This window comes from Tasmannia lanceolata, unplaced genomic scaffold (assembly GCF_043159265.1).
Source record: "Tasmannia lanceolata isolate RefF3 unplaced genomic scaffold, GAP_Taslan_0.1 ptg000031l, whole genome shotgun sequence".
Taxonomy (NCBI): domain Eukaryota; kingdom Viridiplantae; phylum Streptophyta; class Magnoliopsida; order Canellales; family Winteraceae; genus Tasmannia; species Tasmannia lanceolata.
In genome coordinates this window covers 1,048,818-1,068,264 of record NW_027518708.1, presented here as the reverse complement: position 1 = coordinate 1,068,264, position 19,447 = coordinate 1,048,818, and the positions used below count along the sequence as shown (strand labels likewise).

General features: G+C 38.2%; 1 protein-coding gene across 4 annotated transcripts; it reads right to left on the bottom strand.

The window, feature by feature from the left end:
- Window positions 1-696: 696 nt before the first annotated feature.
- On the bottom strand, window positions 697-17,795 carry LOC143859539 (peptidyl-prolyl cis-trans isomerase FKBP53-like). Of its 4 annotated transcripts, none has more exons than XM_077370219.1 (7): window positions 17,676-17,795; window positions 11,962-12,283; window positions 11,568-11,652; window positions 11,430-11,471; window positions 11,271-11,319; window positions 11,052-11,135; window positions 697-891 (listed from the first exon to the last, which is right to left on the bottom strand). In XM_077370219.1, the coding sequence occupies exons 2-6, from the start codon at window positions 12,103-12,105 to the stop codon at window positions 11,057-11,059; spliced, it is 399 nt and encodes a 132-aa protein (XP_077226334.1). In that variant the 5' UTR covers window positions 12,106-12,283; window positions 17,676-17,795; the 3' UTR covers window positions 697-891; window positions 11,052-11,056. The 4 variants fall into 4 exon arrangements, with proteins under 4 accessions (XP_077226334.1, XP_077226333.1, XP_077226331.1 ...); XM_077370218.1 differs by lacking the exon at window positions 697-891 and adding an exon at window positions 4,599-4,885; XM_077370216.1 differs by lacking the exon at window positions 697-891 and having other exon boundaries at window positions 10,842-11,135.
- Between the last annotated feature and the right edge of the window lie 1,652 nt (window positions 17,796-19,447).

Here is a 19,447-nt window from a genome sequence, read left to right as displayed (position 1 = left end):
AATGAAAACACTTCCAGTCGAAGGGTTGGGGACCATCCAACTGGCCCTATTTATTTGTTACGGCCTACCAACAGCGGCCCCAAAAAATGAACGATTTGGATCATCCAGGCAATTGGCCCGTCTTCCTTTTTGGGACTGCACGATATGCATAGGCAAAGGGCTACCATTTATGGCCCATGCATGCCAAGGCCCGGAATAAATTTTGTGCTTGCCCTATTAATGATTGTCACCCAGTGCTCCTATCATTCAATGTTTATTTACCAAATTCAGATTATGCAATATAGTGGGAAATGCATCAAGGATGACCAAGAAACTTGTCCTTGGATGTTTCCTTTTTCAATAAACTGGGGAAACACCAGATAAAGATAATAAAGAACTGTTTCACCAGAGAATGTCAGAGTTGGCATGTGTAACAAATTTTCACATTACGATGGAAAATGACAGTTAATTTCTCAATGTTTAGCCCAGAAACCTCTTTTTGGATAGCTTTCAATTTTGGGAAATTAATATATCCCCCAGCATATTGTTCATATTTGAAATCATCTAGCTTTCTTAATGCATTATTTAGTACGCTGCATTAGAATATTGACTTCTGAATGACAGATTGTTGAACTGCATACTCTTTATCAGTAAGGTTCTTCATCATTGACCAGTGCGATGAATGCAATTCATATTTCTCATCTGAACATATGCAGGTGAAATCATTTACATCACCTAATGAAGTAGATGCTTGGCTCGCAAGTGATACTATGCGCTGCCCTGGAACTCTGCATTTTGTAGAAAGAAATTCTACTGTCATAAGCTATGGGATTCAAACCAACTCTACACCTGTAGCCAGACGAGGGAAGTACGAGGATCCCACTTTTAAGTTTCAGATTCCTCTTCAGGTTGCTGCAGAGCGTGAAATTGTCAGGTCTCTTATTGGAGGTACCATATCCATGCCAGTTTTCATTTGCGGTTGGAATTGTTTTTATAGAAAGGTGTCTGGTAAAGCTATCTGTACTCTTGTTTTGATGTAACCAGTTTTGTGCATACCAAAAAAGAACAATATGACCAGTTATATAAGAATGCAGAAGTAGAGGGGATTTCTATGAACTATCTGGTTTGGTTAATGAATATATCAGGCTATGAAAAATTAACTTTAAATGGGAATTTCCATTTTTGATTTCTAATTCTAAAGGAACAAGTTCAGTTCACAAAAAAAAATCTAAGGAACAAGTAATTTTTATTTTTATTTCGGGCTTCTTAATAATTTATATATTTAAAAATTATAAATTACCTTGGAGGCTTCGACTTCATTTGTATTTTTCTGTTACAGTTCCATGGATTTATGCATCTATTTGGTTATGTTTCCTTCTTTTGCAAATTTTATTTTCTCCGTTTTCACATTTATCTTACATTCTCCTTTACTTATTTTGATGTTTTATTTTGATTTTTAACTTCCATTGAGCTAGATATACATATCTTTGGGCTTGATCCGCATATGTACAGGTCTATTTGGCCATTTTCCCCTATTTGCATATGCATATCAATAGGTCTTGCATTAGATGCGAGAAGGTTGAAAAGACGAATATGGAATACTTAGCTCCGTATTAAGATTATGCATAATCTAATTCTTCTTTCCATATTTGCATATGCATAATCTAGTTCTTCTTTACATATATGATGTGACTTGTTAATCCTAAGATAAGTTCAAGCTTTAATTTTGGGTCAATGAATAAATTTAATGTATATGTGCTTTCTTTCAAGTTATCATGGAGTGGGGAAGCTTTCATTCTTCTCGTCTTCCAATCACAGAATTCAAGCTCTAAGGCATCCCCATGGATTTGTTTTGCTTATCTGTGACACTTGTAGCCTTTAAGGCATCCCCATGGATTTGTTCCATCATTTGTAAATTTTCTATTGTTTAAATAAATTAAAAGTTCTTTTGTCAAAGTGTACAGGTTCTACTTTTGTAAAGCTTGGTTTTGCATGTATCACAGGTTCTAATATGTGAAGCAGGTTCTCTGTGTCATGAGTTTTAAATTGTAAAGCAGGTTCTATATGTGTGTATTGTACCCATGTTTTGGGATATTTCAGCATTTTAGTATTTTAAAAAAAATCTGCGCTTTAAGCAGCGGCCCAAACCGTTGGTATTTTTGCACCGCTACATAAATAGTGGCAGTCATGACCGCTGGTATAGAGGTATGCAACATCACAGCGTTCCTGCACTGTAGAGTAGAATTACTTTTACCAGCAATCATGACCGCTGATATATAGCTCTAGGTCAACTAAAGACACAGGTATTTACCAGCGGTCATGACCGCTGCTAATTATAAGAGATACACTAACGGTCGTAATAGCCGCTGTTATAACCGTTGGTAAAACATACACCGACGAGATAAATACCCGTGGACGGAGGACTGCGGGTAAAAATAATACCAGCGGTTTTTGGAACTTTTACCAGCGGTCATGACCGCTGGTAAACCTAGGTTTTGTTGTAGTTTGCCCTATCAACAAATTTGCTTAATCTACCAAAATTCAACGGTGAGATCAACATATCCTAACATGCCCCCTCAAACGTATATGGATTGGAAATCAATATACGTTTGATTAAAATATATAACACCAAAAGAAATAAAAAGCCAATTTTGATTCACACTTCTACGATTGATGTCCGCCTGATGTTTGTTGTTGATATTGCTGAATATGATTGCCGCTTGTTGTTGAAGAATGTGTCGCATAAAAGGATGAGCCGCGAAGAGCCTCAATGAACTGGATTGGACTCAACCGGAATGGGCGAGTCTTTAGGTCGGTTTTAAATACCAAACCTTCTAAAAATGGGTCACTATGGACCAACGCCGGAATGGGCAAGAAGTGGGTCACAATGGACCAATGCCGGAATGGGCAAGAAATGGGTCATCATGGACCAATGCTGAAATGGGCAACAATGCCTGGATGGGAAGAAGGGGCCTCAATAGGCCAGAATGGGCCTCAATTGGGGAAGACATCATGGGTCGACTATCGATCCTCATGAAATTTGTAACACTCTTTGAAGCACACACTTCAAAAGTAATGAAGGCATGCACCTAAGTAAGGTACCTCAATTGAGATTTAATAAAAGAAATAATTTGGAGAATAAGAGGAAATTCTAGAGAAGGGAAGGAAAGAAATAGAGGCGAACCACAATTTGCGACTGAGGACAATGACGGCAAATATCAACAACCTTAAGATAATTAAGTGCACCAGTAAGATCACAATGTGCATGTTTTTTTTTGTTTTGGAGAGTCCAGATATAAAATTTGGGCAAAAGCAAAATGGAGTGTGAATATTAATTTTGGTACGAGGTGCCTAGAGGAAAATGATGAATACTAGAAGCAACTAGACATTTGGGAAAGAAAAAAAATGACTGTAAAAGGGGGTTCACTTATCCAATCCTTTGGTCTGGCTATATTGCAAAGGTCAAAAGAAAGAGTAGTGTAGATATGAAGATGAAGGATGCTCATATCTAGCCCTCTCTCTCTCTCTAATCATCATTGCTTGCACCACCAATTTTAACACACGGTGAGGAAATCAGCATCACAAGCAAAAACAGAAATGCAGGGCTTGGATTCAAAAATTGGGATTTTTTTAAAAATAATAAATCCGGTTGGCAGCTAGAAATGGGTAGAGAAGGGCCAGGACTTCAAAACGTTTTGAAGCACGACAAGAGCCCAATAGGGATTAGGGCTTTCAATGAAGAGTAAAAAAAACAAGAAGATGGGAGACTCGGGAATGAAGAAAGTGTAAAGGGGTTTTGAGGCAGTAAATTGATGCTGGCCCGCGGACGGCTAGATCGGCCGTCCGCAGAACGGCATTACACAAGTTTTGGGCAGCCCTAGGTTGATCGGATCGACTGCTTTGATACCATGATAAGTTTTGGAATTCTTGGATTATTGCCATTGATCATAGCAATTGCTTATATAGAGTACACAAAGATAAATATAGAATGGAATCTAGATAACAATGGAAAGAGATAACTCTAATCTAATATATTCACTTGCCTAATCTAACCCAACTACTCTATCTAACCCATTCAAATCAAATCTTCTGATCTAATTTTATTCTCTAATATATCTACTTGCCCTATCAACAAACTTGCTTAATCTACCAAAATCCAACGGTGAGATCAACATATTCTAACACCACAAATTTTTAATTTTAATTACAAATTTTTAATCTCATGTTGCCAATAAAATTTATTTTGTATTAATTACCAATATATTACCCATAAATCACCAATATATTGTTAAATCTGTGGAGAGAAAAAGAGAGTAGAATGCTTGAAGCATTTCGTACAAGGCATCGAAGTGGAATGCCAAGATCGCTGCTCCCAGCCCCTATTTACGTTTGTAAATATTGAAGGGTTTGAGTCGGTGATTTAGTCGGTTAAGTTAATGGGCTTAAGCCCATAAGGCCCACTACACTTAGGTCCATTATCTATGGGCTTATATGAGAACATATATCCAACACTCTCCTCCTTATGTTCTACGTATAGCATGATCTATAGATAGATAGTGTGATGTTCAAACAAAATATTGAACTATCCACATCACATTGTCATAAAAAATCGGTAATCCAACTGAAAAAACACGAATACTTTTATGAACAACCAAGAGTTTCATATACAATAAACTCAACCCAAAAAGTAGTTTCATATATATATGAACCCCACTGCTCTAAGAAGAATTCATTCATGGGGTATGATTCTCATCAAGATCCAAAATAAAGTTTCACATATAAGTGAACTCTATACTCATACTGAAAGAAGGCACTCAGTCTTTACAACTTTAGAAGATTTACTCATCAAGTAAGTCATCTTCATCAAAGTCAAAATCAAGATGCGCTCCTCCTTTTTTGCCAATTCCTGTGAATTACCAAAATGGATTTCATGAAAATGAATCCAAACAACAGTGTAAAGATGAAAGTATCTAGTTCTTCTTGAAAAAGAACTCAGTACAAATCCATAATTCATGAAAGTATCTAGTTCTACCTGAAGAAGAACTTAGTACATTCCAAAAATGGTTGAAAAAGGTATTAGTCTCACTCTCACCATAAGCATCATTATCAAGTTTCAATAAAGAACAATACCAAAATAGCTTGTTTTGCAAAGAACCATTACACCATAATTGTCAAGTTTCAATAAAGAACAAGATCAAAAAACTGGTTTCTTTTGCAAACAACCATTTCATGTTTTCATAAAATGTTAAGTCATCTTATCCATATTTGAGTCAAGTTGAATCATCAAGTGTGGAATGTTCAACCCTTCCCAAACAGGCTAACCAAGTTTGAGTTAAATTGTATCATCAAATGTGGAATGTACAACCTATCTCAAAAGAGGGTATATCATCAAGTGTGGAATAATATACAACAACTTTAAACATAAAGAAAACATATCAAATGCTTATTTAGGGCCATATAAGGAATATCCCAAAATTCAAATTAACATGGAGAATGTAGATTAAGTCCATAACCTGGATAATATAAGTTAAGTCTTTTCTATAAAGGCTTTAACTTAATTTTCCTCTATCTTTACAGATTTTAATCCCATTTCCTTTACAATTTTGAATGTTCGAGCTTTATTCAATCATTTTGTGAGAGCATCGGCCATATTATCCTTCGATCTCATATCAATCAAAGTGATAATCCCGTGTTCAATGAGATAATTCAGCATGGCATGTTTCAGCCTAAGATGTCTCCTCTTACCATTAAAGACTGAGTTCTTCACAATCGTAATTGTAGCTTGATTATCACAGAAAATACTTAAGGAATGAATCCTTAATCTAGTAAGTGGAATGTCCATAATCAGATTCTTTATCCACTCTGCTTCATCTGCAGCTGAAGCTAGAGCATATAGTTCTGATTCCATAGATGACAAGGCAATGCAAGTCTGTCTCTTTGACTTCCACGCAACAGCAGCTCCACCCAGGGTAAATACATAACCACTGGTAGAATTACTGTCTCTTAATTCTGAGCCCCATGATGCATCAGAATATCCTTCCAAAATAGGAGGATGGCCACCATAACAAAGAGCATAATTTTGAGTACCCTTAAGGTATCTCATCAGCCTCATAAGGAGATCCCAATGCTCATGGGCAGGATTACTAGTAAAATGACTCAGCATGCCAACTGTAAAGGCTATGTCTGGCTTAGTGCAACTCATAGCATACATGAGACTACCAATCAATCTAGAATAATCTAACTGATTCACACTGTCTCCTTCATTAGAGATCAGCTTCTTGGTATAATCAAATGGTGTCTCAATCGGTTTGCACTCACTGCATCCCCATATAGAAAGTAGTTTTTCAATATAATGGGCTTGGCTAAGGGAAATTCCTTGCCTCTCAAAACTTACTTTCATACCAAGAATGGTGTCAACAACACCCAGGTCTTTCATGTCGGATTCTTTACCCAAGGTTACTTTCACGTCACTCACTACAGAGAGATCGGAACCAAGAATCAACATGTCATCTAAATACAAGCAAATAATTGCGACCTTATTCGACACAGAACGATAATATAGGCATTTATCTGAGTAACTTGACAGAAACCCAAGGCTCTTTACTACTTTGTCAAATTTCTGATGCCACAATTTAGGTGCTTGTTTAAGACCATATAAAGATTTGTTTAATTTACAAACTTTATTCTCAAAACCTTTCATGACAAACCCCTTCAGGTTGATTCATGTAGATTTTCTCTGACAGTTCTCCATTGAGAAAAGCTGTCTTTACATCCATTTGATACACAACAAAATGCTCAATAGATGCCAAAGCAAGAAGAATTCTTATCGTAGCCAAATGACAGACCGGTGAGTAGACATCAAAGTAGTCTATCCCACTCACTTGAGTATAGCCCTTAGCTACTAAACGTGCTTTATATCGAGCTATAGATCCGTCAGGATTAAGTTTCTTCTTCAATATCCATCTACAGCCCACAGTCTTGGCCCCTTTTGGCAAATCGACTAGCTGCCAAGTTAGATTTTGTAACAGAGAGCTCATTTCATCATCAATGGCTTCTGCCCACAACAAAGAGTCCCTAGATCTCATCGCCTCCTTATAGGATGATGGATCATTCTCTAAATGGTAGGTCACAAAGTCCTCACCAAAATTTTTGGGTACTCTATCTCTTGTAGAAACTCTTACAGGAACTGACTCAAATATCAATTTGGGACTAGTGTCAGAAGTAACTGGTTCAGACTCAACCGGCAATTCTGTAACCACCTCTATATCGCCTGGTATGGTCAAACCCTGATCTCTGAGAAATTTATTCTCAAAGAAAACTGCATCTCGAGATTCTATAACCATACTGGTTGATAGATCCAAAAACTGATCAGTAGCACTATCTTCTGCATCTCCTAGATAAACACAAGTGTTTGTTTTAGGTCCCACTTTAGGTCTCCTAGGATCTGGTATCCTTACATAAGCAATACAGCCCCAAGTCTTAAGAGTATCATATCTACAAGGATGACCATGCCATAACTCATAAGGAGTGGAGGAACATTTTGAGTGTGGCAATCTATTCAGGATGTGATTTGTAGTCAAAGCTGCTTCTCCCCAATAGCAATTAGGCATGCCGGCTGTCAATAACATGGAGTTTAACATTTCTGTTAACGTCTTGTTCTTACGCTCAGCTACACCATTAGATTGAGGCGAGTAAGGAGCAGTAGTTTCAAGTATTATACCCTGAGAGGCACAGAATTCCTTGAACTCTGTCGAAGTGTATTCTCCTCCTCTATCACTCCTAACTCTCTTAATTTTCAGGTTCAGTTGCAATTCAACTCGATTCTTGAAAACTTTAAACTTAACAAAAGCTTCATTCTTTGATTTTAACAAATAAATATGACAATATCTTGACATATCGTCTATAAATGTGATCAAATACTTCCGACCACTTCTAGTAGTAAAACTTTTAAAGTCACAAAGGTCAGAATGTATCAACTCAAGAAGTTGTGTGCTCCTAGAAACTTGACGAAAAGGTTTTCTAGTGATCTTAGTTTGAGCACAAACCTCACACTTGTCAAAATCATTTGACATATCTAGAGGTATACCATAAGTTTTAGCAAGTTTGACCATTTTCTTATAGTTTACATGTCCCAGTCTGTTATGTAACAACTTAGGATCAACTAAAGGTGAACGAACCTGACTAAGAGTCTCATTTGCTAAACTCAATCTATACATACCATCTATCAAGAAAGCACATCCAAAATAATAAGAGTTAACTGTTAAAGTTACTCTACCACCCAAGAAGGATGTACACATGCCAGCATTGTCAAGCAAACCAATGGAAATCAAATTCTTTTGAATAGTAGGAACTACTTTAACAACTTTTAAAGTTAATATTTTACTTGAAGAAAGGGCCAGGTTCGCAGTACTAGTGTGAGTGACCTCTACATCTGCTCCACTAGCCACTGTAACAGTCTCCTTTACTTGGGTAATATCAGTGAGAAGTTTCTTTGAGTTGCAAACATGACAAGTGGCACCTGTATCTAACCACCACTCAGCAGAGGTACTGGCCTTCCCTTTGTCCAACATGGCAACAAAACTTTTAGGCTCAGCCTTATCTACCATCATAGTAGCTTGCTTCTGTGGTGTGTCAGATTTAACCTTTTTAGGTTGCCTACAATCTGCAACAAAGTGACCCCACTTCCCACAGTTGTGGTACTTGCCCTTCTTCTTCTTAAAGATAGGCATTTTGGCCTCCAACTTAGGGGTATCACTTTTGGTTGACTTGGATGACTTAGGAAATTTCCTGGGATATATCACAGTGTTAGCAGCTGACTGCTGCTGTCTAAGCATCTCCAAGTTATTCCTAGCTTTGTTCTCATCTTCAATTCGAATGAATCGTTTGAGATCATCTATTTCCACTTGCACTTTCTTTCTGTACATTTCTGTTTTGAAAGAATGCCATGTAGTTGGTAACTTGTATATAATTGCACCCACCAGAAAAGCATCAGGTAAAGGAATGTTCTCATTGGCCAATTTAGATCTCAAATTTTCTAAATCAGATACTTGAGGAGTGATTTCCGGGTTCTCTTGGAACTTGAAATCCATGAATTTGTCTACAAGGTGAGTCTTGGACAATTCCTCCTCTTTCTTGAATTGAGCATCTAAATGATCCCAGATTTCTTTAGCAGTGCCAAATTTGCTGTAGGTTTCTGCAAGACGATCTGATAAACAATTCAATAAGAAGTCTTTGCAGAAATCCTCATCCCTTTTCCATTGAGATTCATCAACATCTTCTTCCGTATCAGCAAAGGTTCTCAGAACCGTATAGAAGACATTCACATATTTCAAACCGAACTGAGTCTTTCGCTTTCATGAACTGAACTCAGATCCTCCAAAGGATTCAAGTTTGACCATCTCAAAGGGAATAACAGTCTTTTCCATTTTATAATCACAAAATAAAAAATAAATTGGAAAGAGTGCACCTGATTGGTGAATCACGAGAACCCAATCCAAGCGTGGAATCTACGCAAGAAACAGATTCTAGGCCGAGTTGCAAGAAACAACTTTCTTTTTCAAAAGGGTTTCAACAAGAAGTTCAACCCAAAGCCACGAATGAAATTTTGACAAAACCCCCAACGTTCCGCCCAGCTTCACCTAATTTGGGTAGAATATAACACGCCAAAACGAGTTTGAAGTGAAACAAACCCACGGCCAAAAAACAAATTCTAGTGGAGTAAAACCACAAGAATCAGCCACAAGGATTTCTACCCAATACAAGTTCCAATCAAGGCTTTGAAAAAACAAAACCCACTTCAACAGATAAAAGAAACAGGATCTCCCAAATTAAGAGGCAGACGTTCCTCTTCTCTTGTATTTCAACGAGGGTTCCCAACAAGGGTTTCAACGAGAGTTCCTAACGGTCCTCTCAACAGAGAAGAGGCACACCAAAAATTCAGAACTAACTCTGTGGGAGAGGAAACCCACTTCCAACTACGAATTTTGATTCTTTTCAAAGTCAAGAGATTTCAGAAATTATATGTTTGAAATTGCAGAGAAGAAAGTCTGTAGTGGGAAGAAAACTCAACGCTCTTTTTCAATCAAACAAAACTCAGGCTTACCTGCTTCAAGACTGTTAAATCTGTGGAGAGAAAAAGAGAGTAGAATGCTTGAAGCATTTCGTACAAGGCATCGAAGTGGAATGCCAAGATCGCTACTCCCAGCCCCTATTTACGTTTGTAAATATTGAAGGGTTTGAGTCGGTGATTTAGTCGGCTAAGTTAATGGGTTTAAGCCCATAAGGCCCACTACACTTAGGTCCATTATCTATGGGCTTATATGAGAACATATATCCAACATATATAGTAGTTACAATCGTTACTACATGAGATAGCAAGCCGGGGGTTCATTGTTCATTTCATCCTCGGATAAGCTTGCTATCCTCTGTCCCCATTGACAACAGACTCAATGGGTAGGACATAATATACAAGTAGGGTAGCACCATAACCATTCAAAAAAAAAAGAGGTAGGGTAGCCACTCCCAGGGATTTAATCAAGACAAAATTATTCAATCACGGTAGTCAATCCCAAGAACAGCTTATCCAAGGATTTCTATAAATGGGGTCATGGAATAGCAAGCCAGAATTTATTTTATCCTTGGGTAGGCTTGATATCTTTTGTCCATCCAGTGAGTAGGGTATACCTTACAAACAGGTGATCAATCCCAAGGTTTTATTCAAGATAAATTATCAAAGCAATATACCAATCCCTAGAACAGCTTATCCAAGGATTTCTATCCCCATGAAGAACAGCCCCAATATGTTGCCTAAAAGGCTATGGTTAACAATACGTATATAATTTTGCTACTACACACTAAACATGTATGATCAAAATGGTGAACTGCATTTCTGTAACAGATGCAATCATGCAAGTGTCAAGACATAAAATTGATGCATACAGCCAAAATTTTCCACATCTATACCTATTTCCAAAAAACACGCATATCTTCAATGACGACTCGTTACACCTATTTACAAAATTAAGCCGCAAGATAGCAACACAGAAGTAGCAAAAAAAGTAGGCATTGCTTACTCAATTTACTTGACATCAACCAACTCAACATCATATACAAGTGTTGAGTTCCCTGGTATCTTCCCTACTTCTTTGGACCCATAACTGTATCATGAAAACATTGAATTACATTGAAGGATCAGAAGAAAATAGCATAAGTAGACAAGTAAAATGAAAAAAGAAAGATTAAAGAGAAAATGCAAAAGACAAGATCAAGATCTGGCGTTCGAGATTACATACCCCATCGATGGTTGGATAATGAACCTTCTTTTGTCACCAACATGCATACCTGGGAATATGCATGCATACATGAAATTTAAAAGTACACCCCAAAAACTTTTGGAAAAAATGAAATTGGCCTTGGAATCAAATGAAGATTTTATGCTAAAAGATGACTACCTTCGATGCCAACATCCCAACCCTTTATAACTCTTCCTTTACCTGTGTTAAAAAATTATTCGTTATTGCTATGACAGTTTAAAACATGAACAAATCAACTTGTGGCATATACAAATTATGTTAACCGTGACAACATACCTAGGCGAAACTTCAATGGTCTTTGGTCAATATTTGAATCCAATATAACTCCACTCTCTAACATTTCAATGTAGTGGATTGATACCTGAATCCAAGTGGTGGTTTAATCAATTGGTTTTCATCAAAAATGTATTCTATGTGGTATGAGAGGGCGCAACATAGAAAATAACTACTAAATATTGTAGTGTTTATTATAAAGACAGCATATATAACAATGTTTTCAGATCCATCGAGCATAAACCCATTAACAATTGGCACCAAAAAAAATCAAAGCACAGAAACTTTAGGAATCAGTACCGAATAAACGTCATTTTATGTATAAGTATGGCTGATAAAACTAACTACAATACACCATTCCAATCATTAGAAGCTAATGAACATCAATAGGATTTACCTTTTTTCCAGCAGAAGCCTTTTTGCCATCTGGTTTGCCTGTTGAGAGTTCCTCGACTACAAGCCCATTGGGGTAAGTCATTAATTCTGATGGCTGCACTTCAGATTTCTGGTCCTTAACAGGCTCCTTTTTTGCTTCTTCCATTTGCCAAGGTTCCTCCCTGGTATCAATCTCATGGTCTCCTTAACAGGCTCCTTTTTCGCTTCTTCCATTTGCCCAGGTTCCTGCCTGACCGGTATTAATCTCATTGGTCTTACTCTTCTTACTTTTCTTTTTCTTTGTCTTCTCATCTAGAATGACAGTAGCAACAACATCGACACTGCTGCACAGAAAACAATAGAAAATGTTTACACAATTGCCAGCGTATAAACATTTCCAAAAACAACTTGCAATTGCTAGCGTATAAACATTTCCTAAAACATCTGATACTTTGAAATAGAAATAAAAGATCAAATAATCAGATTTCTTTGATACTCCTGCATAGAACAACAACAGCAAATGCTTCACACATTTTGAGAATACTCCCCAAAAAGAAAAGAAAAGGCATTCCTTTCTTCATCCAATAACTTATTTGGTAGGGAGGATTTGAAATACAGTAAAGCAGCATTCAGGTAATACTTCCGAAGGGACAAAACAATATCCAAATGAAATGAATACCAACTCCTAGAATAATTCCTGTGGAAAATGAAATTCTGTAATTACCAATTAAGGCTAGGGCTCATATTGGTCATAGGTAAATATTCTTCACTAGGCAATCAAATAACCAAACAATCATTTTTTTTTTTTTTTTTGTAACGGACGAATAATAAGGCGGCCCAGTGCATGAGGCTCCCGCCATTGCGGGTCTGGGGAGGGCTAGGTGGACAGACGAATAGCATTATAAAATTATGCAAAGAGTTAAGCAAACTTCACAATGTTACAAAGAACATCACAACATTAAAGCTTCCCTAGTGTCACAGGCCTTTTGTTTTAGCAGCGGAATAACCCGTACGGCACCTCAACATACGCATATGCTAAGGCCAGCCTTTAATCGTGCAAGGCTCTGAAGGCCCTACAACTCTTGATGCTTCATATGTGCACACAATCTTTGGGCTGTTCAACAAGCTACCAGGCTAAGATCTTGACATGCACCTCTAGATGCTTTGCTCACGGCCACCAAACCTTTCAACGAGCTACTGAGCTTAGATTTGCCGAGACCAACTCTGAACCCACTCTCGTGATCAGCCTGCCTCACAATTACATTGAACATCAGGCCTTGAAGCCCACCAAGGAATGAAGCATTGTACCACATCCCAATCCACCAAGCACAGAGGCTTGGTCATCCAAGAAGCAAGTATGCCCCACAGACTAATCCGCAAGGTATGCACCTTGCGAGGGTGACCAAAGCCACCCAGGCATGAACTCATGGGAAAGCCTAGAGATTGGCCTAACCACAAGACGTACCGCGGTGCGGAAGGCAAAGTAATATAGCGAGCCCCCTACACCAGTCCGTACGCACAATGCATGTGGGAACCCAACCCAACATGCATTGTCTTTGGCCCCCGTCCTCGACCAAAGAAACTGGAGCATCGCTTTGCAAAACTCACAGTCCGCACCCAAAGCTCCCTTAGGACATGCATATGAGCTGCAGTATGATTTCCTGATGTGTGCCTCACACGCACAAGCAAGTCCTTGTACAACCCACAAGCAAACCACCAAGGTCCCGGCCCACACCTGTTGAGCCTATCAAGGGAGGAGTCATCATGTTACGGAGCAAACTCCCCCTAAAGAGTTTGGCCAACCAACCCGCTCAACTAGGAGTGTCCACCAAAGGTTCTCTTAGCGACTACCCTTGAAGAATTATCGAGACATTGATTGCCCGAAATACCAATTGCTCCCCGTGATGCTGAGCGCTCTTTGTAGATTGGGTGGCCCTCAACTGTTTCCCCATGACACTAGGGTCATATGAATTATCAGAAGAAGATCAGTTAACCATAGCATGAGCATTAAAAAATGAGTGTAACAGGAAAAACCAATTCGGTGGTGATCTAGAGCGGTGGAACAATGGAAGGAAAATGTAAAGGAGACTGGTTAACATACACATTCAAGTCTCAATTATGACTACTTTACCGTCAAGAACTAGCTAACTTCGTGGAAGACCTATAGAAATAGATCCTATTATCAAGAAAGACCATGAAGACCAATGAGAATTTGAGAGAATTCAATCAGATCTAGCAGATCTATTTCCAACCAAGAGCTTAAACTTTCAGTAGGTGTTTTGTATGAAGAACCTGAGATCTCGCAAACTCTATGCTGATATTCTTCACTCAATTACGAGAGGAAATGAAAGCAAATCTTAAGAAAAGATCTAAGATTCATTCAGGAATTAGGAGAGAACAGATGGAGTGAAGAAGCTAGTCAAATTTGCATACTCTAGCTCTAACCGAGAGCAAAGAGAGAAAAATCTGCAGGTTTTAGTGAAATGAACCTGAGATTTTGAGGTCTTGGATCTGTGAATTATGAACATAACTCCACAAGTTTTCTGTAGATCTAGTATATCTATGAAGATAGAAATAAGAGGTGTGAATTTGGCTGAAATTTGGATGAGATTGGCAAAAGATTAAAGTCATATGATCTACTTTCTTGCTTATGACAATAAGTGCAGATTTCAGAGAAATAATGACTAGTTACTAAATTTGCAGCTAGAACTCATAAAAATTCGGTTGAGGCACTCAAGAACTAGCCGAATAGAATTGTAAGGAGATATTTTTCAATAGATTTGAGTAAAAATGGCTAAAGAATTGTGCAGAAATAGTGAACCAAACTTCTAGTTCTTGATTTACAATCTTAAATCCTAGGTAGAACAGGTGTGTTCTAGCTAGGAAATCAAATGGAAATCTTTAATAGAGTATAGATCTAAAAATGAGGTGGTAATGAGCATAGATCTAAGGCTATATTTAGATCTAAACAAGAGTTAATTGTGGATTGTGCAGGGACTATGCGAGTGATGTTAGAGTTAGTGCCCTAAAAACCAGTGTAAATTGATTGAATATCAATAAAGTTATTATTTCATGACAATATTGGGTATTATTATTTGAATATGTGAGATGTGCTTATGATATTGACACATATTTGTCCTTAGGTAGCAAAGTAGGAATGCTATGCTTAGAGATTCACAGATCTCAACAAGCAAGGAGATATGGAATTCCGGTTCTTTGCATACCTTAAAGGTTCATAGTTGGGGACAAGACTGGACATCTTCTCCTGTATACAACTAACACCAATCTAGCGTAGATGCATGTGTCATGGAGTGGCTTATCTCAGTCACTCGGGTAGTTGACCCTAAGCTGGAAGAGTGGGTGCGATGATGGAATCGTGCACTGAACAGGATCACATTAGATTAGCCTGTGGACATGAGATGGTAAGGCTATTCTACCGGACAGGACCCTTTACATGTTCTTTGACTTGAGGGATCATATTAGTCTGTGGGCACGTTTTTCTTTCTTGGTCTATCTAACAGTGGTTCCACCACGGATTACTTAAGGGTAGTACTGGAATGTTTGACAAACCTTCGAGATTAATAAGGATACCCGACACAGGATTCTCCGCCCAAATTATTGGAAAACATCTACAGTTTTGGTCAGAGCAGTAGACCTATGATATTACCTGGCCAGGTGGATTTGATAAAAGGTTTATCAAATGTTTTGCAAATGCATTTACGGGTCAAAACTGCATGACTAAAAGGTATACCAAGAGTGGGCCCAGGGGGTAAACACAGTCCACCCTCCGTAGGACCCAACTCAGTAGATGAGGATTGGAGAAGGGACTTGCACATAATTGATGTTTTTTGGGGTAAGATGGTTTAACGGTTAATCTTCAGAGTTACGTCTCGATGGAGGCCACTGACTCAATGCAATCATAGTGTTGACTACGGAGCAAGATCGCAGTGGGGCCCGCTTATTCGGTTCTGCAGGATCTATCGTTGAACCCCTGCAACGATCCCACTTACAACTCGAATGACCCATTTCTATCTATTGGATACGGGTCCCGCATTTATTGGATTGCACGCACGAGCTAATTTCGCGGCATTTGATGCTAATGAAAGATGTATATAGTCCGAATGGTGTATACGCACTAAAGGACGAAAGTGGAATGCAAAGTTGGTTAAATGTTGACCAAGGGCATTTTGGGGATTAAAGAATAATTTGGTTGGAGCTTTGTTACTATTGGGTAGGAAATTTTTGTCCTATTTTAATTAAATGGATTGAATATTTTTTCAATAGAATTATAATATAATCCATATAGGACGAATTTGGGGTGGGACCCATTCTCGTAAAAACGCCCATGTATTTTCGTAATGTAAACTTCCTATTGTTTTCTAAAATAATACAAGGCTGTGCATAATTGGAAAGAGAGAGATAATTGGAAAGAGAGAGATGAGACATATATATATAGAGAGAGAGAGAGAGAAATAATATGAGAGAACATTTCTTACACACTTGTGTAGGTAAGTTACCTACACACTAGCTTAAAATACAGTGGGGGGCCACATTGTTTGGGTGATCCAAACAATTCATTTGAATGATCCTCACATAGATAGGGTGTCCACAAAAAATCAGATCCATAGGATCATCCTAACCATTCAAACTATGGAGGCGAAAAATGGACTAATTTGTGAAGGTTTATACACGTCCATTTTACCTCCACAAATCGTAGGGTTGGGATGATCTTATGGATCTGATTTTTTGTGGACACCCTATCTATGTGAGGACCATTCAAATGAATTGTTTGGATCACCCAAACAATGTGGGCCCCCACTGTATTTTAAGCTAGTGTGTAGGTAACTTACCTACACAAGTGTGTAGGAAATGTTCTCTTATATATATATATATATATATATATATATATATATATATATATATATAGTTAGAAAGAGAGAGAGAGAGAGACAACACATTATTACCTTTTTGAAACAAAAGCAACAGCACTTGCCAAATTGAAAAAATCAATTGCTATTCGTTTGTTTTTTTCTTGCATGCATTGAGAAGAGCAAACAAGCAAAGTAGCTTTATTATGTTGACTTGAAAAGGCATGTGCATATCCTTATTGCTAACTTTAGATGGCATGTTATGGTAACATGCCACATACATCAAGATTGAAAAACGTTCCAGTTTTTACGTATAAAACATATGCATGCTACTGTTCAGAAAAAGAATAAATACATATAGAACACACAGTGACACGAAAAAGTGGGTGTGGCCTTTTCTTTCTCTCTCTCTCTCACTACTCTTAACAGAAATTGTGAGGAGCTAAAAGAAAGATCCAACGAAATTTAATTCTCCCCATTAGTGTTGTTCTAAACAGCCCACATAGAGGAGCAAAAGTTGTTCTTCTACCCCTTGTACAAGACAAGGAATTCATCGGTTCGACTGGCGGTGCTACAACGATCGGATCGTTTGTGGCCATTCGAGGAGTAGATCACGCAGAGTGTTTTCTTCGATTCAACATCTGAGGTACTTGTTCTATATTTGATTTAAATCACTATCTTATCAACTAGACCCTAGGTATCCTGGTTTAAAGGGCAAAATCTTCAGAAAAATTTTGTATTTTTGTTCTACGCGGTTTCATGTTCCGCTGCGCATAGGGATTTTGCCCGAGGGTTACGACCCTTTCTAACAAGTGATGCATAGTCATGGATAGAAAGATGAAGAACAAGGAAGGGATTGAGATCTTACTTAAAGATCTTCAGAATATCCTCTCTCAAGCTGCCATCCATGGAGGAAATACCATAGAAACTCTTCCCTTTCTCCTCAAAGAACTCTCTTTCGCTTAGAGAAGAACAAACTTCATTAAATTTCAAAATTGGTAACAAGTGAACCCCTCATGTCTATTTATAGACACATGAGAAGGGTCTAGAACATTATGCTAGCTGTCATGCAGCTGTATCTGAGAGCGATGTGGCAAAAAAGTGGCATGTTGCAGCTGCCCTAGGCTTATGTGATTATGTGGCATGCCACTTGTCACATGCTCATGCACTAGTTAGTTACAAGGGGTCCTCAACCACTCAAGCACTCCACTATACATCATGTACAATTGCACAAGTGAAGAAACTGACTGAAACATGAAATCAATACAATACATATGAGAGTGTCACAAACCCACTGAGATTGAAAACAACAAAATGGCCTTAAAAATTTTGGTTTGGAATATGATATTAAGTAAGAAAATTACACAAATATATAAGGCTATATATAAAAATATGGGGTGGCCAAATCTCCATATTGGTTATATATAAAAGTAATTGCTCTTTCTATTGCTTGGGCGAAAAGTCTTTCATTGTTTAAATTTGTCTCGGCCTTTGATTTATGGGAGGGGTGGCAAATAGTGTACAATGAAAGCAAAGTTCGACCTCGAACCATTAAACATTGGGCCGTAGACCTACTCAAGATCAATTTTGATGGGTCTAGTTTAGGCGATCCGGGGCCGGCTGGTATTAGAGGTCTATGCAGGACTCTTTTGGGTCGGTCTTATGGTCCTTTTCTAACCCCATTGGAGTTGGTGATTCAACTGGGGCGGAGATTAAAACGGTGTACCAAGTAATTAAAAATTTGATAAGACTCTTTATAGCAAGACAATAGTGGAGGGAGATTCTAAAAATGTGGTGAGGTGTCTTTCGGGTTCAGCGCTCCTCCCCCCCAAAGGAGGTTTTTATCTTTTTTTGAGGAGATTGCAGACTTCACTCTCGGATCTTCTATTGTCTTTAACCATGTAAGGAGATCTGCTGATTCTGAACCAGACTCTCTAGCTAGGGCTGGTGTGGTTAGGGTGGGTTTGGAATAGTTTGATTTCCTTCCACCTTGAGTCCTTGGTCTTCTTTGTATTTATGCTTTTGTGTATGTTGCTTTGAGGACCTTCTCGGTTTTCTTTATTAATTCATTATTTTACCATTTCAAAAAAAAATTACACAAATAAACTCAAAGTTTGTATCGAAATCAAATCAGATATGAAACCCGTCACAATAAGAGCATGAACTGATCGGCTCCTCCCAAGACCTAGGTGAAACCGATGTGGAGCGGATCCCGGCCAAGGTACCTTTGGCATAGAATAGTATAGTTAGATTTCCATCATTACTAAAGGAAGGGAAAAGTGGCTCTAAAAGGCTCAGAAGAAGACTTGAAGCTTCTTCTTAGCTGGAGTGAGTAATAGCACGAGCATTTTATCTTCTCATCACTAGGCACGACAGTTATATGGATGTGTAGTGTGTACATTGTATATAATAATTGTAAGCATGTAGGTGTGTGTGCGTGAATGTGTGGCTGCAAGCATGCACAAAATTGTATTAGTGCAAGTTTCGGAGTGTTGTGACTAGAATAGTGGCTGCCACACCATATGATACTCATGTACCACATAGACTGTCACCTCATCAAGATGTCCCATCAAAGATGAGTGGGAAACAGATGGCATACAGCTGTCCAGTTCTAGTCTAGATCCTTGGTTGGTTGTATAT